The sequence below is a fragment of the Dendrobates tinctorius genome, unplaced genomic scaffold, assembly GCF_039654945.1.
Source record: "Dendrobates tinctorius isolate UK_male_01 unplaced genomic scaffold, ASM3965494v1 ptg000039l, whole genome shotgun sequence".
Classification (NCBI taxonomy): Eukaryota; Metazoa; Chordata; class Amphibia; order Anura; family Dendrobatidae; genus Dendrobates; species Dendrobates tinctorius.
The window spans coordinates 32,344,986-32,368,336 of NW_027361707.1; the positions used below are offsets into that span (position 1 = coordinate 32,344,986).

General features: G+C 45.6%; 1 protein-coding gene across 4 annotated transcripts in view; it reads left to right on the forward strand.

Annotated features, from left to right (window-relative positions):
- The window catches only part of CPEB2 (cytoplasmic polyadenylation element binding protein 2), a 128,992-nt gene that overhangs the window by 95,286 nt on the left and 10,355 nt on the right, over positions 1–23,351 (forward strand). For all 4 annotated transcript variants that reach the window (XM_073574593.1, XM_073574595.1, XM_073574594.1 and 1 more), the window contains 2 exons: positions 1,769–1,887; positions 16,632–16,746. In XM_073574593.1, coding sequence (XP_073430694.1) covers positions 1,769–1,887; positions 16,632–16,746 — 234 coding nt within the window. The remainder of the gene's footprint in view (positions 1–1,768; positions 1,888–16,631; positions 16,747–23,351) is intronic.

The following is a 23,351-nucleotide window of genomic DNA, read 5'->3' on the forward strand; positions in this document are numbered from 1 at the left end:
TGCAGCGAGGAGACTTGTAAAAGCATCAGGATTTAATTCTCACGCCATGGCCTGAATTTACAATACAAAGCCAGTCCCTCCTATGTCAGATAGAGCCGTTGTAATTCGCTTTTTCTCCTACGGTGTCCTGGATGTGGTAATTATGAGGCACTTTTTTTTTTTTGTCTATTTTAATTGCAATTAAAATAATACACCATCCGTTACAACGTGGGGAAAAAAAAACCCACCGCGGATGATTGACTAACGAGAGATATCTTATGACCATGGAAGCTGTCGAGGCGCTCTGTTTTTCAAGTTGATTTTTTTGTGGCTGGAAAAGTGGCCAAGTGTAAGGATCCTTAGACCCCCAAATGAGTCACTGAACCCACCGATTTTGGCTGACCATCTGATGTGTATGGGGTCCACCAACTATCTCCTAAGAGTGCTTTCAGCTTCCATTTAGGCACCCGTTCAGTGGCCGGGCTTTACGTCCGAACCCCCTGCAAAACGGGATTTGGATGTATGCGTCGACTGAACCGTATAGAATAACGGTGACGGCAGAGCGAACATTCGCTGTGAGTCATTTTTAGGAGCGTACAGAGTCTACTACATCTGAGTGTCCGCCTCCAGTAGGTGTACACTTTTGTAAATGAGGCACAACAGAGCGGACGTTGGCACCATTACAGTTGTTTGTGCATACGTCTGAATCCCGTTTTGCAGAGGGTTTGGACACCATGGAGCCAAGGAACGGAGTGCCTGAGCTCAATGTGAAAGCACCCTAACAAGATGTCGGGGGGGGGGGGGGAGTGAAGGATTGGACTGTTGACTGTTTCCAAGCCCTATTCTTTTGTTTTCAGGGAGGTAAGGTTCCTCTGGGAGCAGAATTCTTCTCTCTGCCCATTGAAAACACACAAGCGCTCGGCCTAGCTAAGTGCTCCTGTGTATGGGAGAGTCGGGAGAGATAGCTTTCTCCAGAACGAATGTTAGGCCGACAGTTCCCAGCCAGATAGTGATGATTAGGTCAGAGTATCTCCAAAATGGCAGGTCCTGTGGGGTGTTTCCAGCATGAAATAATCAATAAATAACAAAAGTAGTCCAAGAAAGGAAACGAATGGTCATCATGTTGGTACCACTATCCAGGAATTAGTTTTAGGATCATGACAAAGAGGTGTTGACTTGGCCTCCAACTTCGCCAGATCTCAATCTGAATTTAGCTGGAAAAACAAGACCGTCCTGTGGAGGCCGCACCTCACAAATTTTGGGATTTAATGGAATGGCTGATTTGCTGCTTGGTAGCAGATGCCACAAGACCCCATCAGAGGTCTTTTGAAGTCTCTGCCTCTATAGGTCAGAGCTGTTTTGAGGGCATTAGTGGAAGCATGAATTGGGGGTATATGTTTTACTCTGAAATGCTGTGATGAGCCGGGAACGGAGACATAAGTTATCTGGGCAGGTCCCCTCTCGCTTCAGCCCGGCCGGCTCTACTAGATTGACTAGTCTGTTTATTTGTATATAGGGAGAAACCTGTCAATCTAGCTAGGCCGGGCAGGGAGAAGTCTTCAGGGACGCGCCCAGATGACTGCTCTTCACCACTCCAGATGTGTCGTAAACCATGGAGAATAGATGTCTTCAGCCTGTCCCTGATTCAGGCTATCCATGGTTTAGGCAGGATAAGTAAGCCAACAGGTTCCCTTTGAGTGACTTTGTAAAAACCCTACAGGACTGCGTATGTGTGAATGTTCGTCATTTTTTATGTTAATTCTCGTTTTTATGTCTTTTTTTGCCGCAGGTTATGCATTTCTTCTCTTCCAAGAAGAAAGCTCAGTCCAGGCGCTCATTGAAGCCTGCATTGAAGAAGACTCCAAACTCTATCTCTGCGTTTCCAGCCCCACCATCAAGGACAAACCAGTAAGTGACCGGGCACCATATCAAATACAATTTCCACAAGATGGTGCATCCGAGACGCTTCATTGTTATGTCACGCCTCCATTCTGTCCTTGTAGAAGCCTTATATGCCTTAGGGATGCCGATGGTGGCCGTGTTTGCAAGTCTATACTAGGTCATTGCCCGTGTGTGGAGAATATATTCCATAACTTCTTAGTTAGCCAGAGCAAAGGCGAAAACTTTAAAAAGTTATATTTAAAGGGAATGTGCCTCCAGGATTTTGCTACCTAATATGAAAGCAGCATAATGTAGAGACACAGACCCTGATTCCAGACATGTATCACTTGGTGTTTTATCAGCAGGAGATCATCATTAGAGGACTATTAACCCCTTCATGACCCAGCCTATTTTGACCTTAATGACCTGGCCATTTTTTGCAATTCTGACCAGTGTCCCTTTATGAGGTAATAACTCTGGAACGCTTCAACGCATCCTAGCGATTCTAAGATTGTTTTTTCGTGACATATTGGGCTTCATGTTAGTGGTAAATTTAGGTCGATAATTTTTGCGTTTATTTGTGAAAAAATCAGAAATTTGGCGAAAATTTTCAAAAAATTTCGCAATTTTCAAATTTTGAATATTTATTCTGTTAAACTAGAGAGTTATGTGGCACAAAATAGTTACTAAATAACATTTCCCACATGTCTACTTTTCATCAGAACAATTTTGGAAGCAAAATATTTTTTTGTTAGGAAGTTATAAGGGTTAAAAGTTGACCAGTGATTTCTCATTTTTACAACAAAATTTACAAAACCATTTTTTTTAGGGACCACCTCACATTTGAAGTCACTTTGAGGGGTCTATATGGCAGAAAATACCCAAAAGTGACACCATTCTAAAAACTGAACCCCTCAAGATACTCAAAACCACATTCAAGAAGATTATTAACCCTTCAGGTGTTTCACAGCAGCTAAAGCAATGTGGAAGGAAAAAATGGACATTTTAATTTTTCCAACACAAATTTTCTTTCAGCATCATTTTTTTCATTTTCACATGGGCAACAGGATAAAATGGATCCTAAAATTTGTTGGGCAATTTCCCCTGAGTACACCGATACCTCATATGTGGTCATAAACCACTGTTTGGGCGCACGGCAGGGCTCAGAGGGGAAGGAGCGCCGTTTGACTTTTTGAATGGAAAATATGCTGGACTATTTAGCGCTTGCCATGTCGCGTTTGGAGAGTCGCTGTGTGCCTAAACACTGGAGCTCCCCCACAAGTGACCCCATTTTGGAAACTAGACCCCCCAAGGAACTTATCTAGATGCATAGTGATTACTTTGAACCCCCCAGGTGCTTCTCAAATTGATCCGTAAAAAAAAAAATGTACTTTTTTTTCACAAAAATTATCTTTTAGCCTCAGTTTTTTCATTTTCACATGGGCAACAGGATAAAATGGATCCTAAAATTTGTTGGGCAATTTCTCCTGAGTACACAGATACCTCATATGTGGTCATAAACCACTGTTTGGGTGCACGGCAGGGCCCGGAAGGGAAGGAGCGCCATTTGACTTTTTGAATGGAAAATTAGCTCCAATCGTTATCGGACACCATGTCGCGTTTGGAGAGCCCCTGTGTGCCTAAACATTGGAGCTCCCCCACAAGTGACACCATTTTGGAAACTAGACCCCTTATGGAACTTATCTAGATGTGTAGTGAGCACTTTGAACCCCCGAGTGCTTCACAAAAGTTTATAACATAGAGCAGTGAAAATAAAAAATCATTTTTTTTTCCTCAAAAATGATTTTTTAGCATGCTATTTTTTATTTTCACAAGGGTAACAGGAGAAATTGGACCAAAAAAGTTGTTGTCCAGATTGTCCTGAGTATGCTGGTACCCCATATGTGGGGGGGGCACTGTTTGGGTGCACGGCAGGGCGCAGAAGGGAATGAGCGCCATTTGACTTTTTGAAATGAAAATTAGCTCCAATCATTAGTGGACACCATGTCGTGTTTGGAGAGCCCCTGTGTGCCTAAACTTTGGAGCTCCCCCACAAATGACCCCATTTTGGAAACTAGACCCCCTAAGGAACTTATCTAGATGCATAGTGAGCACTTTGAACCCCCAGGTGATTCACAGAAGTTTATAATGCAGAGCAGTGAAAATAAAAAATCTTTTTTTTTTCCTAAAAAAAAATTTTTTTAGTTGGCAATTTTTTATTTTCACAAGGGTACTAGGATAAATTGGACCCCAAAAGTTGTTGTCCAGTTTGTCCTGAGTACGCTGGAACCCCATATATGGGGGGGAACCACTGTTTGGGCACACGTTGGGGCTCAGCAGGGAAGTAGTGACATTTTGAAATGCTGACTTTGATTGAATGGTCTGCGGGCGTCATGTTACATCTGCTGAGCCCCTGTGTGCCTAAACAGTGGAAACCCCCCACAAGTGACCCCATTTTGGAAACTAGACCCCCCAAGGAACTTATCTAGATGTGTGGTGAGCACCTTGAACCCCCAAGTGCTTCACAGAAGTTTATAACGCAGAGCCGTGAAAATAAAAAATCATTTTTTTTCCCTCAAAAAAAATGATTTTTAGCACACAATTTTTTTTTCACAAGGGTAACAGGCTAAATTGGACCCCAAAAGTTGTTGTCCAGTTTGTCCTGAGTACGCTGATACCCCATATGTGGGGGATGACCACTGTATGGGCACACGTCAGGGCTCGGAAGGGAAGTAGTGACGTTTTGGTATGCAGACTTTGATGGAATGGTCTGCGGGCATCATGTTACATTTGCAGAGCCCTTGATGTACCTAAACAGTGGAAACCCCCCACAAGTGACCCCATTTTGGAAAGTAGACCCCATAAGGAACTTGCCTAGATGTGTGGTGAGCACCTTGAACCCTGAAGTGCTTCACAGAAGATTGTAACGCAGAGCCATGAAAATAAAAAATCTTTTTTTCCTCAAAAAATGAATTTTTAGCTCGCACTTTTTTATTTTCACAAGGGTAACAGGAGAAATTGGACCCCAAATGTTGTTGTCCAGTTTGTCCTGAGTACGCTGATACCCCATATGTGGGGAGGGACCATTGTTTGGGTACACGTCGGGGCTCGGAAGGGAAGTAGTGACGTTTTGAAATACCGATTTGATCGAATGGTCTGCGGGCATCATGTTGCGTTTGCAGAGCCTCTGATGTGCCTAAACTGTGGAAACCCCCCACAAGTGACCCCATTTTGGAAACTAGACCACCAAGGAACTTATCTAGATGTGTGGTGAGCAGCACTTTGAACCCCCAAGTGCTTCACAGAAGTTTATAACGCAGAACCGTGAAAATAAAAAATCTTTTTTTTTCCTCAAAAAATGATTTTTTAGCCCTCAATTTTTTATTTTTACAATGGTAATAGGAGAAATTGGACCCCAAAAGTTGTTGTCCAGTTTGTCCTGAGTACGCTGGTACCCAATATGTGGGGAGGGACCATTGTGTGGGCACACGTCAGGGCACGGAATGGAAGTAGTGACGTTTTGAAATGCAGACTTTGATGGAATAGTCTGCGGTCGTCATTACGTTTGCAGAGCCCCTGATGTGCCTAAACAGTGGAAACCCCCCACAAGTGACCCCATTTTGGAAACTAGACCTTCCAAGGAACTTATGTAGATGTATGGTGAGCACTTTCAACCCCCAAGTGCTTCACAGAAGTTTATAATGCAGAGACGTGAAAATGAAAAAACATTTTTTTCCACAAAAATAATTTTTTAGCCCCCAATTTTTTTATTTTCCCAAGGGTAACAGGAGAAATTAGTCCCCAAAAGTTGTTGTGCAATTTTTCCTGAGTACGCTGATACCCCATATGTGGGGGTAAACCACTGTTTGGGCACACTTCGGGGCTTGGAAGGGAGGGAGCACCGTTTGACTTTTTGAACGCAAAATTGGCTGGAATCAATGGTTGCACCATATCGCGTTTGGAGACCCCCTGATGTGCCTAAACAGTGGAAACCCCTCAATTCTAACTCCAACCCTAACCCCAACACACCCCTAACCACAGCCCAAACCCCAACACATCCCTAACCCTAATCCCAACCCTATCCATAACCCTAACCCCAACACACCCCTAACCCCAACACTAACCATAACACTAACCACAAGCCTAACCCTAATTCTAACCCTAATTCCAACCCTAATTCTAACCCTCTTTCCAACCCTAACCCTAATTCCAACCCTCAGCCTAACCCTCTTTCCAACCCTAACCCTCTTTCCAACCCTAACCCTAATGGAAAAATAAAAATATTTTCTTTATTTTATTAGTTATGCCTACCTATGGGGGTGATAATCGGGGGGGTTCATTTACTTTTTATTTCATTTTGATCACTGTGAGAGTGATCAAAATGAAATAATGGAATCTGCAGCCGGCAGATTCGGGTGGGCGCACTGTGCATGCGCCCGCCATTTTCCAAGATGGCGGCGCCCATGAACCGGACCCGCTGGACACCGGGAGCGACGGGGGGACTTAGAAGGTGTCGGGGGCGGTGAGAGTGGGTGAGGGGGTTATCGGAAGCTGGCGGGGAGCGGAGGGAATGGGAGGGGGGGCAGATGATGACAGCGGCGGCAGATCGCCGCTGTCATTCAGTCTCGGGAGGGGCGATCGCCGGTGGGGGGGTCGAATCGGTGTCTCCAGCCATGTCCGATGCTACTGCAGCATCGGCCATGGCTGGATTGTAATATTTCATCAATTTTCATTGATGAAATACTACTATCGCTCTGATTGGCTGTTTCACTTTTAACAGCCAATCAGAGCGATCGTAGCCACGTGGGGGCGAAGCGACGCCCCCTGTGGTGAATTACAAAGCCCCCTGTATCTGCGGGTCAGGTGACCTTTCATTGACCCCGGTCACCCGACCCGCAGGGGGGCTTTGAATTCATGACACAGGGTATGCGTCATAGGTCGGATTGGCACCGACTTTCATGACGCATACGCTGTGTCACAGGTCGGGAACCGGTTAAACCTGCTGCCAAGTAGTCCAACCAGTCCCCCACCACTGACTGTCAGCTTTCTGGCTATGCACAGTGTACACAGAAAGCTGCCAATCAGTGGTGTGGGCGGGGTTATACACAGCTCAGCTTTCAGAGCTCTGCTAGATCTGCAGCAGAGAAAACAGTGATTGTATACAAAAATATAGCATGCAGTTCAGTAAGGGACACTGCTGGAATCAGGGTCTCTGTCCCTACAGCAAAACCTGATGATAGATTGCCTTTAAACTTTAGAGGAGATAAAGAACAGATATTTACCATCAGGAACCATTGCTGCCGCCAGTTTCCACCAGAGCAGTAGTGATGATATCACGGCCACCGTTTTTTGTTTTTTGTTTTTTTTTGGCCGCAGGGTCTGGCGACTGGCGGTAGGGAAATAATTGCATCTTGTCCAGTGGCGAGTGTTAGAGCTTCAGCGGTTTGCAGGGGTTAAGTGTTTTTCTTTTTCTTTAGCCCTGTGAAATACATAAAAATCCCTTTAAATTAATGCCAGCTCTTTTTGAGATTGTCAGCAGTGTTTCTGGAGGCAATAGATTTGTTGTGTGACTACCTGTAGTGAATTTCTCTCATTAGTGGGGTTCGGATTCTGTTCTCCGGAATCTGTTGTTAATTTTTTTTTTTTGTTCCAGCAACTCTCTATTCCTGAAAAATGGCCCACTGTTCAGTGTGTGTAATCAAGTCTTTTATCCAACTGGGCGTGACCTCCCGCAATAATAGAGTTGATGACCACACCCACTTGGGACAAAAAGACTAGATTTACATTTAAAGGGGTTTTCCCATTCTCAAGATCCTATTCCAATATGTGATAAGTGTAGCAATAATATTAGCAAATGCCTCCAATTAGAAATGTATTATAGTTCTACTTATTAGCTATGTCACTTACCCCATGGGCAGGGCATTCAGGTGGCTTTGATATCCATGGTTACAACCACTCGTAGAGTGACAGATAGTTGTTATGGTCATAACCATGGATACCTAAGCTATTGCATTGCCCTACACATGGGGTAAGCGACTTAGCCAATCAGAAGAACTATACTACAGTCATGGCCAAAAGTTCTGAGAATGACACAAATATTAATTTTTACAAAGTCTACTGCTTCATTTTTTCTAATGGCAATTTGCATATACTCCAGAATGTTATAAAGAGTGATCAGCTTAACAGCAATTACTTGCAAAGTCAATATTTGCCTAGAAAATGAACTTTATCCCCCAAAACACATTTCAACATCATTGCAGCCCTGCCTTAAAAGGACCAGCTAACATCGTTTCAGTGATTGCTCCATTAACACAGGTGTGGGTGTTGATGAGGACAGGGCTGGAGATCAATCTGTCATGATTAAGTAAGAAAGACACCACTGGACACTTTAAAAGGAGGCTGGTGCTTGGCATCATTGTTTCTCTTCTGTTAACCATGGTTATCTCTAAAGAAACACGTGCAGTCATCATTGCACTGCACAAAAATGGCCTAACAGGGAAGAGTATCGCAGCTAGAAAGATTGCACCTCAGTCAACAATCTATCGCATCATCAAGAACTTCAAGGAGAGAGGTTCCCTTGTTGCCAAAAAGGCTCCAGGGCGCCCAAGAAAGACCAGCAAGCGCCAGGACCGTCTCTTAAAAGTGTTTCAGCTGCGGGATCGGGCTACCAGCAGTGCAGAGCTTGCTCAGGAATGGCAGCAGGCAGGTGTGAGTGCATCTGCACGCACTGTGAGGCGGAGACTCTTGGAGCAAGGCCTGGTCTCAAGGAGGGCAGCAAAGAAGCCACTTCTCTCCAGGAAAAGCATCATGGACAGACTGATATTCTGCAAGAGGTACATGGAGTGGACTGCTGAGGACTGGGGGTAAAGTCATTTTCTCTGATGAATCCCCTTTTCGATTGTTTGGGACATCTGGAAAACGGCTTATTCGGAGAAGACCAGGTGAGCGCTACCACCAGTCTTGTCTCATGCCAACTGTCAATCATCCTGAAACCATTCATGTGTGGGGTTGCTTCTCAGCCAAGGGAATGGGCTCTCTCTCAGTCTTGCCTAAAAACATAGCCATGAATAAAGAATGGTACCAGAATGACCTCCAAGAGAAACTTCTCCCAACCGTCCAAGAGCAGTTTGGTGATCAACAATGCCTTTTTCAACATGATGGAGCACCTTGCCATAAAGCAAAGGTGATAACTAAATGGCTCAGGGAACAAAACATAGAGATGTTGGGACCATGGCCTGGAAACTCCCCAGATCTTAATCCCATTGAGAACTTGTGGTCAATCATCAAGAGACGGGTGGACAAACAAAAACCTTCAAATTCAGACAAAATAAAAGCATTGATTTTGCAAGAATGGACTGCTATCAGTCAGGATTTGATCCAGAAGTTGATTGGGAGCATGCCAGGGAGAATTGCTGAGGTCCTGAAGAAGAAGGGTCAACACTGCAAATATTGACTTGCTGCATTAACTCATTCTAACTGTCAATATAACCTTTTGCTACTCATAATATGATTGCAATTATATTTCTGTATGTGATAAAAACATCTGACAAACACACATAAAAACCAGAGGGCAGCAGATCATGTGAAAATATAATATTTGTGTCATTCTCAAAACTTTTGGCCATGACTGTACATTTCTAATTGGAAATATTTGTTATAATTATTATTACATCTACAACAATTTGGGATAGGATCTTGGAGATGGGAAAAACCCTTTAAGGAATCTCAGGAATGGAGAGACCCAAGAACAAAGGAAACAGCAGATTCAGGAGCATTTATACCAAGTAAAAAAAATAAATTAAATATTTCTTCAAAGTTTAATCCAAGTGACAGGTCCTCTTTAACCCCTTCACCCCCAAGGGTGGTTTGCACGTTCATGACCGGGCCAATTTTTACAATTCTGACCACTGTACCTTTATGAGGTCATAACTCTCGAACGCTTCCATGGATCCCGGTGATTCTGACATTGTTTTCTCGTGACATATTGTACTTCATGTTAGTGGTAAAATTTCATTCAAATAACTTGCGTTTATTTGTGAGAAAAACGGAAATTTGGCGAAAATTTTGAAAATTTCGCAATTTTCCAACTTTGAATTTTTATGCCCTTAAATCACAGAGATAAGGCACACAAAAAACTTGATAACTAACATTTCCCACATGTTTACTTTACATCAGCACAATTTTGGAACCAAAATTTTTTTTTGTTAGGAAGTTATAAGGGTTAAAAGTTGACCAGCGATTTCTCATTTTTACAACACCATTTTATTTTTAGGACCACATCACATTTGAAGCCACTTTGAGGGGTCTATATGATAGAAAATACACAAAAGTGACACCATTCTAAAAACTGCACCCCTTAAGGTGCTCAAAACCACATTCAAGAAGTTTATTAACCCTTTAGGTGCGTCACAGGAATTTTTTTGAATATTTAAAAAAAAATGAACATCTAACTTTTTTTCATAAAAAAAATACTTCAGGTTCAATTTTTTTTATTTTACCAAGGGTAACAGGAGAAATTGAACTGCAAAAGTTATTGTGCAATTTGTCCTGAGTACGCAGATACCTGATATGTGGGGGGAACGACTGTTTCGGCGCATGGCAGAGCTCAGAATGGAAGGAGCGCCGTTTGACTTTTTCAATGCAAAATTGGCTGGAATTCAGATTGGACGCCATGTCACGTTTGGAGAGTCCCTGATGTACCTAAACAGTGGAAACCCCCTACAAGTGACCCCATTTTGGAAACTAGACCCCCCAAGGAACTTATCTAGATATGTGGTGAGAACTTTGAACCCACAAGGGCTTTACAGAAGTTTATAACGTACAGCGGTACAATTAAAAAATCATATTTTTTCCACAAAAATGATCTTTTCACCCCAATTTTTATTTTCCCAAGGGTAACAGGACCCTAAAAGTTATTGTGCAATTTGTCCTGAGTACGCTGATACCCCACATGTGGGGGTAAACCACTATTTGGGCGCATGGCAGAGCTCGGAAGGGAAGCAGCGCCATTTGACGTTTTTGGCTGGAATTGAGATCGGACACCATGTCGCGTTTGGAAAACCCCTGATGTACCAAAACAGTGGAAACCCCCCACAAATGACACCATTTTGGAAACTAGACCCCCTAAGGAACTTATCTAGATGTGTGGTGAGAACTTTGAACCCCCATGGGCTTCACAGAAGTTTATAACATAAAGCCATACAATTAAAAAATCATATTTTTTAAACAAAAATGATCTTTTCACCCTCAATTCTTATTTTTCCAAGGGTAACAGGACCCTAAAAGTTATTGTGCAATTTGTCCTGAGTACGCTGATACCCCACATGTGGGGGTAAACCACTATTTGGGCGCATGGCAGAGCTCGGAAGGGAAGCAGCGCCATTTGACGTTTTTGGCTGGAATTGAGATCGGACACCATGTCGCGTTTGGAAAACCCCTGATGTACCAAAACAGTGGAAACCCCCCACAAATGACACCATTTTGGAAACTAGACACCCTAAGGAACTTATCTAGATGTGTGGTGAGAACTTTGAACCCCCATGGGCTTCACAGAAGTTTATAACATAAAGCCATACAATTAAAAAATCATATTTTTTCCACAAAAATGATCTTTTCACCCTCAATTCTTATTTTTCCAAGGGTAACAGGACCCTAAAAGTTATTGTGCAATTTGTCCTGAGTACGCTGATACCCCACATGTGGGGGTAAACCACTATTTGGGGGCATGGCAGAGCTCGGAAGGGAAGCAGCGCCATTTGACGTTTTTGGCTGGAATTGAGATCGGACACCATGTCGCGTTTGGAAAACTCCTGATGTACCAAAACAGTGGAACCCCCCACAAATGACACCATTTTGGAAACTAGACCCCCTAAGGAACTTATCTAGATGTGTGGTGAGCACTTTGACCCCCCCAGTGCTTCACAGAAGTTTACAACGCCCGGGCGTGAAAATAAAAAATTCGTATTTTTTCCACAAACATGATCTTTTAGTCACCATTTTTTTATTTTCCCAAGGGTACCAGGAGAAATTGGACCCCAAAAGTTGTTGTCCAATTTGTCCTGAGTATGCTGATACCCCATATGTGGGAGAAAACTACTGTATGGGCACACGTCGGGGCTCGGAAGGGAAGTAGTGACGTTTTGGAATGCAGACTTTGATGGAATGGTCTGCGGGTGTGATATTGCCTTTGGAGAGCCCCTAATGTACCTAAACAGTGGAAACCCCCCACAAATGACACCATTTTGTAAACTAGACCCCCCAAGGAACTTATCTAGATGTGTGGTGAGCACTTTGACCCCCCCAGTGCTTCACAGAAGTTTACAACGCCCGGGCGTGAAAATAAAAAATTCGTATTTTTTCCACAAACATGATCTTTTAGTCACCATTTTTTTATTTTCCCAAGGGTACCAGGAGAAATTGGACCCCAAAAGTTGTTTTCCAATTTGTCCTGAGTACGCTGCTACCCCATATGTGGGAGAAAACTACTGTATGGGCACACGTCAGGGCTCGGAAGGGAAGTAGTGACGTTTTGGAATGCAGACTTTGATGGAATGGTCTGCGGGTGTCATGTTGCCTTTGGAGAGCCCCTAATGTACCTAAACAGTGGAAACCCCCCACAAATGACACCATTTTGTAAACTAGACCCCCCAAGGAACTTATCTAGATGTGTGGTGAGCACTTTGACCCCCCCAGTGCTTCACAGAAGTTTACAACGCCCGGGCGTGAAAATAAAAAATTCGTATTTTTTCCACAAACATGATCTTTTAGTCACCATTTTTTTTATTTTCCCAAGGGTACCAGGAGAAATTGGACCCCAAAAGTTGTTGTCCAATTTGTCCTGAGTACGCTGACACCCCATATGTGGGAGAAAACTACTGTATGGACACACGTCGGGGCTCGGAAGGGAAGCAGTGACGTTTTGGAACGCAGACTTTGATGGAATGGTCTGCGGGTGTCATGTGCGTTTGGAGAGCCCCTGATGTACCTAAACTATTGAAACTCCCCACAAGTGACCCCATTTTGGACACTAGACCCCCCACGGAACTTATCTAGATGTGTGGTGAGCACTTTGAACCCCCAAGTGCTTCACAGAAGTTTATAACACTCGGACGTGAAAATAAAAAAATCATTTTTTTTCCACAAAAATGATATTTTTGCCCCCAATTTTTTATTTTCCTAAGGGTAACAGGAGAAATTGGACCCCAAAAATTGTTTTGCAATTTGTCCTGAGTAGGCTGATACCCTACATGAGGGGGTAAAACACTGTTTGGGCGCATAGCAGAGCTTGGAAGGGAAGGAGCACCATTTGACTTTTTCAACTCAGAATTGGCTGGAATTGAGATCAGACGCCATGTTGCATTTGGAGAGCCCCTGATGTGCCCAAACAGTGGAAACCCCCAATTCTAACTCCAACCCGAACCCCAACACGCCCCTAACCCAAGCCCTAACCCTAGCCCTAACCCTAGCCCTAACCCTAGCCCTAACCCTAGCCCTAACCCTAGCCCTAACCCTAGCCCTAACCCTAACCTAACCCTACCCCAACACACCCCTAGCCCTAACCCTAATGGAAAAATGGAAATAAATACATTTTTTTTATTTTATTATTTTTCCCTAACTAAGGGGGTGATAATGGGGGGTTTGATTTACTATTTATGGCGGTTTTTATGTTTGGCGGCTGTCGCACGCTAAAAGACGCTTTTTATTGTAAAAATAGTTTTTGCATCACCACATATTGAGAGCTATAATTTTTCCGTATTTTGACCCACCGAGTCATGTGAGGTCTTATTTTTTGCGGGACGAGTTGACGTTTTTATTGGTACCATTTTCGGGCACGTGAAATTTTTTGATCGCTTTTTATTCCGATTTTTGGGACGCAGAATGAACAAAAACCAGCGTTTCATGAATTTCTTTTGGGGGGGTGCGTTTACACCGTTCCGCGTGCGGTAAAATTGATAAAGCGCTTTTATTCTTCGGGTCAGTACGGTTACAGCGATACCTCATTTAGGTCGTTTTTTTATGTTTTTGTCGGTTTTATGCAATGAAAACTATTTTATATAAAAAATAATTATTTTTGCATCGCTTTATTCTGCGAGTTATAACTTTTTTATTTTTTTGCTGATGATGCTGTGTGGCGGCTCGTTTTTTGCGGGACAAGATGACGTTTTCAGCGGTACCATGGATATTTATATGCGTCTTTTTGATCTCGCGTTATTGCACTTTTTGTTTGGCGGTATGATAATAAATCATTATTTTTTGCTTCGTTTTTTATTTTTATTTTTTAAGGGGTTCGCTAAAGGGGTTAACTAATGGGACAGTTTTATAGGGCAGGTCGTTACGGACGCGGCGATACCTAATATGTGTACATTTATTGTTTTTTTTTTTTATTATTTTAAAAAAATGAATTTATTGGGGAATATTTTTTTTTTTTTTTTACTAATTTATTTGGCGATTTTTTTTAATTTATTTTTACACTTTTTTTTAAATTTTTTTTTACTTTATTACATAGTCCCAGGTGGGACATCACTGTCCTGTGACAGATCGCTGATCTGTCACATCACAGATCACTGTGACAGATCAGCAATCTGTCACAGGCAGTGCACAAGGCTTCCTCATGCCTGCGCTTTGCAGGCACTGAGGAAGCCAGCTTCCCCAGGCCCCCGAAGGCCCCCGTCGCCATCTTGGATTCGGGGGCCTGGAGGATAGGAGTCCCCCGCAGCAGCGCTGCACATTGCGCTGCCGTGGGGGGCTCAGGGAAGCACGGAGGGAGCCCCCTCCCTGCCGATGCTTCCCTTTAACTCCCGGTACACCGCGATCGCGTTTGATCGCGGTGTGCAAGGGGTTAATGTGTCGGGGGCGGTCCGTGAGCGCCCCTGACACATTGTGCCGGGTGTCAGCTGTGATAATCAGCTGACACCCGGCCGCGATCAGCGGCGCTCACCACGTGGGCGCCGCTGATCGCGGTAGACGTACTATCCCGTCCCCGGTCATACGGGCCCGGGTACCGTGGACGGGATAGTACGTCTCATGTCAGGAAGGGGTTAAGGCACTGTATATATTATGGCAAGGTATAAATTGTGCATATACACTGGGTGCAGAATTATTGGGTAAATGAGTATTTTGATCACATCATCCTTTTTATACATGTTGTCCTACTCCAAGCTGTATAGGCTTGAAAGCCAACTGCCAATTATGTAAATCAGGTGATTTGCATCTCTGTAATGAGGAGGAGTGTGGTCTAACGACATCAACACCCTATGTAAGGTGTGCTTAATTATTAGGCAACTTCCTTTCCTTTGGCAAAATGGGTCAGAAGAAAGATTTGACGGACTCTGAAAAGTCAAAAATTGTGATATGTCTTGCCGAGGGATGCAGCAGTCTTGAAATTGCCAAACTTTTGAAGCGTGATCACCGAACAATCAAGCGTTTCATGGCAAATATCCAACAGGGTCGCAAGAAGCATGTTGATAAAAAAGGCGCAAAATAACTGCCCATGAATTGAGGAAAATCAAGCGTCAAGATGCCATTTGCCACCAGTTTTGGCATATTGCATAGCTGCAACGTTACTGGAGTATCAAAAAGCACAAGGTGCGCCACACTCAAGGACATGGCCAAGGTAAGGAAAGCTGGAAAACGACCACCTTTCAACAAGAAACATAAGATAAAATGTCAAGACTGGGCCAAGAAATATCTTAAGACTGATTTTACTAAGGTTTTATGGACTGATGAAATGAGAGTGACTCTTGATTGGCCAGATGGATGGGCCCGAGGCTGGATCAGTAAAGGGCAGAGAGTTCCACTCTGACTCAGACGCCAGCAAGGTGTAGGTGGGGTACTGGTATGGGCTGGTATCATCAAAGATGAACTTGTGGGACCTTTTCAGGTTGAGGATGGAGCTCAACTCCCAGACCTACTGCCAGTTTCTGGAAGACACCTTCTTCAAGCAGTGGTACAGGAAGAAGTCGGTATCGTTCAAGAAAAACATGATTTTCATGCAGGACAATGCTCCATCACATGCATCCAAATACTCCACAGCGTGGCTGGAAGAAAAAATGACATGGCCCCCTTGTTCACCTGATCTGAACCCCATAGAGAGCCTGTGGTCCCTCATAAAATGTGAGATCTACAGGGAGGGAAAACATTACACCTCTAGGAACAGTGTCTGGGAGGCTGTGGTGGCTGCTGCACGCAAGGTTGATCGTAAACAGAGCAAGCAACTGACAGAATCTATGGATGGAAGGCTTTTGAGTGTCATCATAAAGAAAGGTGGCTATATTGATCACTGATTTTTTTTTTTTTTTTGTTTTTGAATGTCAGAAATGTTTATTTCTAAATTTTGTGTTATATTGGTTTACCTGGTGAAAATAAACAAGTGAGATGGGTATATATTTGTTTTTTATTAAGTTGCCTAATAATTCTGCACAGTAATAGTTACGTGCACAAACAGATATCCTTCTAAGATAGCAAAATCTAAAAAAAAAAACCACTCCAACTTCCAAAAATATTAAGCTTTGATATCTGAGTCTTTTGGGTTGATTGAGAACATAGTAGTTATTCAATAATAAAAAGAATCCTCTCAAATACAACTTGCCTAATAATTCTGCACATGGTGTATGTCAAGGAAGCACAAATCTGTTTTTACTATATTTAGTTAAGGGACATGACACAGATATTAGAAGATATTTCATAGATACAGAAAATGCTTATAGGAATAGGAAAAGGTCACAAGAGTATTTCGTTGGACTAATTCTTTTTTTTTTTTCCCCGTTGAATAGGTTCAGATTCGTCCCTGGAACTTGAGTGATAGCGACTTTGTGATGGACGGGTCTCAGCCACTTGATCCCCGGAAAACAATATTTGTAGGAGGAGTCCCAAGACCATTGAGAGCAGGTAAAGGGTTAAAAATACTATAAGGCCGGCTAAACACATGCAGCGTATTAAGTGCAGATTTTCTGCTGCATTTTTGCCATATTTCCACTGCATTTCAGCATCACGATCCGGATTTTGTTGTGAATTTCTCTCTATTCATTGCAAGAGTGAAGACCGCAATAAAATCCAAACAAAGACTTGACCTGCTGCTGATTGTAAAATCCGCACAGAGTTGACGTGCTGCTGATTGTAAAATCCGCACAAAGTTGATGTGCTGCTGATTGTAAAATCCGCACAAAGTTGACGTGCTGCTGATTGTAAAATCCGCACAGAGTTGACGTGCTGCTGATTGTAAAATCCGCACAGAGTTGACGTGCTGCTGATTGTAAAATCCGCACAGAGTTGACGTGCTGCTGATTGTAAAATCCGCACAGAGTTGACGTGCTGCTGATTGTAAAATCCGCACAGAGTTGACGTGCTGCTGATTGTAAAATCCGCAGAGTTGACGTGCTGCTGATTGTAAAATCCGCACAAAGTTGACGTGCTGCTGATTGTAAAATCCGCACAGAGTTGACGTGCTGCTGATTGTAAAATCCGCACAGAGTTGACGTGCTGCTGATTGTAAAATCCGCACAGAGTTGACGTGCTGCTGATTGTAAAATCCGCACAGAGTTGACGTGCTGCTGATTGTAAAATCCGCACAGAGTTGACGTGCTGCTGATTGTAAAATCCGCACAGAGTTGACGTGCTGCTGATTGTAAAATCCGCACAGAGTTGACGTGCTGCTGATTGTAAAATCCGCACAGAGTTGACGTGCTGCTGATTGTAAAATCCGCACAGAGTTGACGTGCTGCTGATTGTAAAATCCGCACAGAGTTGACGTGCTGCTGATTGTAAAATCCGCACAGAGTAGACGTGCTGCTGATTGTAAAATCCGCACAGAGTTGACGTGCTGCTGATTGTAAAATCCGCACAGAGTTGACGTGCTGCTGATTGTAAAATCCGCACAGAGTTGACGTGCTGCTGATTGTAAAATCCGCACAGAGTTGACGTGCTGCTGATTGTAAAATCCGCACAGAGTTGACGTGCTGCTGATTGTAAAATCCGCACAGAGTTGACGTGCTGCTGATTGTAAAATCCGCACAGAGTTGACGTGCTGCTGATTGTAAAATCCGCACAGAGTAGACGTGCTGCTGATTGTAAAATCCGCACAGAGTAGACGTGCTGCTGATTGTAAAATCCGCACAGAGTAGACGTGCTGCTGATTGTAAAATCCGCACAGAGTTGACGTGCTGCTGACTGTAAAATCCGCACAGAACGTTGACCTGCTGCTGATTGTAAAATCCGCACAGAGCCTTGACCTGCTGCTGATTGTAAAGGTCAATTTATATGCGGAAAATTTGCACAAGGTTCTGTATTATTACACTAGGGAGCTTTAATTGTACAGTTTCCGGTGAGCAGTGATTTCAGACCTTCCTTCGTGTAATATGCAGATCATGTGATAATAGCCCTGCACGGTTTGTGACTTGTAGTGCATTTCCGTCCATATTTGCTTGCTACACACGACGTAGTTTTCTTTTTTCTATTTGTGTCAGAGCCGACCCGTTGCTGTTTTGCATAGGCATATATGAGCAAAGCCTATATTTCCATGGCATTGTTCTCCTCTGTCTGGAAAGAGAGGTTGTACGTTGGTAGCAGTGTATGTAGTACTGATCTGTCTGCTTCCGCCCACTCGCTCGCTAAACATAGGTATTATTCAGGGTGACTATTAATAAATTCACGCTTTTGTTTATACGCCAAGCTGCGTGCTAAGGCGGAAAGGAGAAGGCGCTCCGCAGACAACTACATGGCTTTACGTCGTGCAGGGGTCCCACCGTGGAAACCCCTATTATGGATTTCAGAATATGTATATATATATATATATACTGTATATATCTCTATATATATATATAGATATATAGATATAGATATATAGATAGATAGATAGAGATATATATATATATATATATATATATATATATATATCTATCTCTATCCAACAATGTAGACCAGCTCACTCCTTTTTAACCACCTGGAACCTCAGCTGACCTGGTTAACTCCGTTGTGCCCGGATCTGGATGTAGGAGTCCATCCATACAAATGTGAACAACGGCAAAGCAAAGTCCAGCAATAACGTGAGCAATCCAGGATGCTGTTAAAAAGTTTTTTCTTTCTTTTTATTCATAAATCCATTAAAATGCAATGGTCCAAGCAGTTCAAAACAGCAATAATGCAGGAAAGTCGTGCAGATAGGACTACGCGTTTCAACGGTAGAACCCGCCTTCTTCACGGTCCAGAATCTCGATTTCTCGTTCGCCTTATTGGGGGACACAGAGACCATGGGTGTATGCTGCTGCCACTAGGAGGCTGACACTATGCAAAAAAAGGTTAGCTCCTCCTCCGCAGTGTACACCCCACCGACCGGCAGGGATTTCCTCAGTTTAGCTTAGTGTCAGTAGGAGGTGGATACGGGTCTTTCATTAGACCCATATCTACCTCGTCGTGCGTCGTTCCTTTACAGGTTCTACGGAGGGATACAGAGTGAACAGTCACATCTGTACTCCCACATGGAGTCTGCGAGTACGGCGTGTATTGCCACCCCGTATCCTTGCAGTTCTCCGCGATAGGACCAGCAGCCCAGACGGACGCCGACACCAAGACGTGCCAGCGACTCCAGGTGTCCTTGTCGCCAGTCTCCCACCCACTCGCCTACCAGAGCCTGTCGGTTGGAGGAGACACAGGAGCTCTTCAATCCAGGTAATGGATCGGGGATGGGTGAGTATGGCCTTTTTTATTTTACCTGGCTGCCCATTCCCGACGGACAGGGGGTCCTCTTCATTGGCACAGGGATGCGGGCGCTGCGGTTCTCCGCAGCCACCCTACGGGCACATCATCCTTATATTCCTGCCCTCCGCTCTTCCCCTTCCCTCCCCCCTTTCTGGGGACAGAGAGCACAGGGCCTCTCCCTCCCCTTCTTCCATGCTGGGAAGTGGCTTCCAGCGGCGGCGTCCTTGTCCCGACCTCCGCGCCGACCCCCTGCTGACAGGCGGCCGCCGCAACTAATTTAGGCCCCGGCTTCTGTTCGGGCCTACCGCAGCGCCCCCCGCCCCTTTCTTCTAAGCGGGCTTTTCTCCCGCTCTCCCCAGGCCCTACCCCCGCCTTTCCTTCTCCTGCTCAGCCTGTTATGGCCAGAGGGCAGCGATTGGGTAGCCCTGCGGCGAGCTCCGCCCTTCCCCTTCTCCTGGACGCTCGCTTCTCTACAGGCAGGCACCATCTTCACAGCCTGTCAGCCGGACGCACATCTCCGGATATCCAGCAGCCTGTGTTTTGGGGACACCGGTCCGTGAGTAGCTCTGCACTGCAGACTGACCCTTCTCCGCCTTATGTCCCCCAACCTTCCAGCACTACCTCAGGTTTTCATTATGTCTAACTCGAAATCTGATCGTACCCGCTCTATGGCCCTCCCCTGCACCCTAGTCAAGTTCTTTGCATGTTCTTCGTGCAATCGCAAACTTCCCTCAGGTCAGTCCTCTCCCCTCTGTCTGGATTGTAGCAATCCAATTCAGTCGGACGCCGCCCAGGAGCCATCTACGGCCCCAGGTGAGAGTGAACCCCCCATGCCTGGCTTGGCCTCCTCTCTATCTCAATCAGGGGCAGACCTCACCAAGGTGTCTCAATCCCTAGTTGCCGTTCTGGATAAGTTGCCCCTGGACACTTCGGCAGAGCCCAGCAAGTCCCAAGAGATTCCATCTGAGTCAGCCAGCGTTGGTCGCAAACGACCCAGGCAAGATCCCCAGCCGGAATCCTCTCCTAGCCCCATCTCACCGCATAGCCCGTCTCAGCAACCTCCCTCTCGGGCCTCCTCTCCCGAGTCAGGTGAAGCGTTTTCGGACAGGTCATCTGAGGGGATTTTAGAGCTGGATTCAGACCAGGATGCGAACATGAAGGTCACAGTGCAGAACCTCATTGCAGCGATCCATCATACCTTCGATATTGCTGAATCCCCTGTGAAATCCTCAGATCAGGAGGTTTCATTCAGACGGGCAGAAACTCCCTCCAGGGCATTTCCTTTCCATTCCAAGTTTGGAAAGATTTTTACCAGGGAAAGAGAAGATCCGACCAGACGCTTTCAAAGAGGGAAGCGTCTCGGCGTACTCTATCCGTTTGCTAAGGAGCTCACGGACAACTGGTCTGCTTCTCCCTCGGTGGATCCGCCCGTGTCCAGGCTTTCCAATAACACGGTTCTCCCGCTTTCAGGCGTGGCGTCCCTAAAAGATTCTAATGACAGGATTATAGAATCCCTGGCAAAGTCTGCTTTCGAAGCGGCTTCAGCGGCGGTATGTCCAATCTTTGCTTCATCCTGGGCAGCAAAAGCCATAGCGATGTGGGCAGACGACCTCCGTCAGGGCATCCTAGATAAGGCGCAACCGGAGCGTTTGGCCGATCTCGCCAATCAGATCTCCCATGCGGGGGACTATCTTCTTTCCGCTTCCTTGGATGCAGCATCCTGCGCAGTTCAGGCGTCAAGCAACGTAGTTGCAATTCGACGTACTATTTGGCTAAAGGCCTGGCAAGCGGACTTGTCTTCTAAAAAGTCCCTCACTAACCTGCCTTTTCAAGGGGTGCGCCTTTTTGGGTCCCAATTGGACCAGATTATTAAGGACGCCACCGGAGGCACGAGTTCACTCCTCCCTCAGTCCAAGCCTCGCAGACCTCCACTAAGGCGTCAGTTTCGACCCTTTCGGACTTTCCGCCGTTTCAATGCGGCGGACAACTCCTCCAATCAACAGAGACCGCAGGCACGCCAGGATAGGAAGAAAGTTTCTTTCAGACCCACTCCTTCCTGGCGATCCCACTCTTCCCAGGGCAGACCGTCCAGATCTAGATCTGGACGGTCTACATCAGCATGACTATCGTCGGGCACCCGAGGGGCCCTTCCAATTGGGAGGTCGACTTCTTTTCTTCAGAGAAGTTTGGCTGGCCTCCGTAGAGGACGCTTGGGTCAGGGAGGTCGTATCCTCAGGATACAAGATAGAGTTCGTCTCTCTTCCATGGGATCGTTTCTTCGAATCCCGGCCTCCAAAAGATCCAGCCTTGATCCCGGGGTTCTCTACGGCTATCGCCTCTCTTCTCAGTTCTGGAGTGATTGTGCCCGTTCCCGAATCGGAGCGCTTCACAGGGTTTTATTCGAACCTGTTTGTAGTGCCGAAAAAAGACGGCGCAGTTCATCCCATCTTGGATCTCAAGCTGCTCAACAAGAGAGTCCGCCTTCGCCACTTCCGAATGGAGTCGCTTCGCTCGGTCATCGCTTCCATGGAGGAGCAGGAATTCATGTGCTCAATAGACATCCAAGATGCCTATTTACATGTTCCAATCTTCTCCGGACATCAGAAGTTTCTGCGTTTTGCGATTCGGCAGCACCATTACCAATTCGTCGCACTGCCCTTCGGTCTCGCCACCGCTCCCAGAGTCTTCACGAAGATCATGGCTGCGTTGATGGCTTTGTTGAGAGTCAGAGGTCTCGCTCTTTTTCCGTACCTCGACGATATTCTGATCAAAGCTCCCTCATTTCAACAGGCTCACCAAAGTTTGTTAATCGTCCTGGACACTCTTTCCAATTTCGGGTGGATCGTCAACAGGAGAAAGTCCTGTCTAGTTCCTACCCAACGTTTGGTCTTTCTAGGCCTACTGTTCGACACTCGTCGGTCAAGGGTCTTTCTCCCTCGAGAGAAGATCCTTTCCCTGCAGCAGGAGGTTCGATCGCTGCAGAGCACACCATCCCCGTCCCTCCGTACAGCCATGAGGGTCCTGAGAAAGATGGTGGCGGCGATAGAGGCGGTTCCCTTTGCCCAATTTCACGCCAGACCTCTCCAGCAGGCCATTCTGTCGAGATGGAACAGGTCGCCTCTGTACCTGGATCGCCCTGTCCATCTTTCATGCCAGATCAAGCGGTCTCTCAACTGGTGGTTGACGTCACCTCTCATCCTATCGGGTCGATCCTTCCTTCCCATTCACTGGCAGATAGTAACCACAGATGCCAGTCTCCTCGGCTGGGGTGCAGTGTTCCGCAACCACACTGTTCAGGGTCGATGGTCGGATCGGGAATCAGCACTACCGATCAACGTTCTAGAGATTCGAGCGATCCATCTGGCTCTCGTTCACTGGGAGAGGCTTCTCAAGGGACTGCCTGTTCGGGTTCAGACAGACAATGCCACAGCGGTGGCATATGTCAACCGCCAAGGGGGAACACGGAGTGTCTCAGCCCTGGCGGAGGTGTCCAAAATTCTTCTTTGGGCGGAGATTTCCGTTCTGACAATTTCCGCGGTCCACATCCCCGGCGTAGACAACTGGGCCGCCGATTTTCTCAGCCGCGAGGGTCTCGCGGCGGGAGAGTGGTCCCTACATCCGGAGGTGTTTCATCGGCTCTGCCTTCGGTGGGGAACCCCGGATGTAGATCTCATGGCGTCTCGCCTCAACAGGAAAGTCCCACAATTCGTGTCCAGGTCTCGGGACCCTCTGGCAGTGGACGCCGACGCCCTGGCCGTTCCTTGGTCCCAGTTCGATCTTCCCTACCTGTTCCCTCCTCT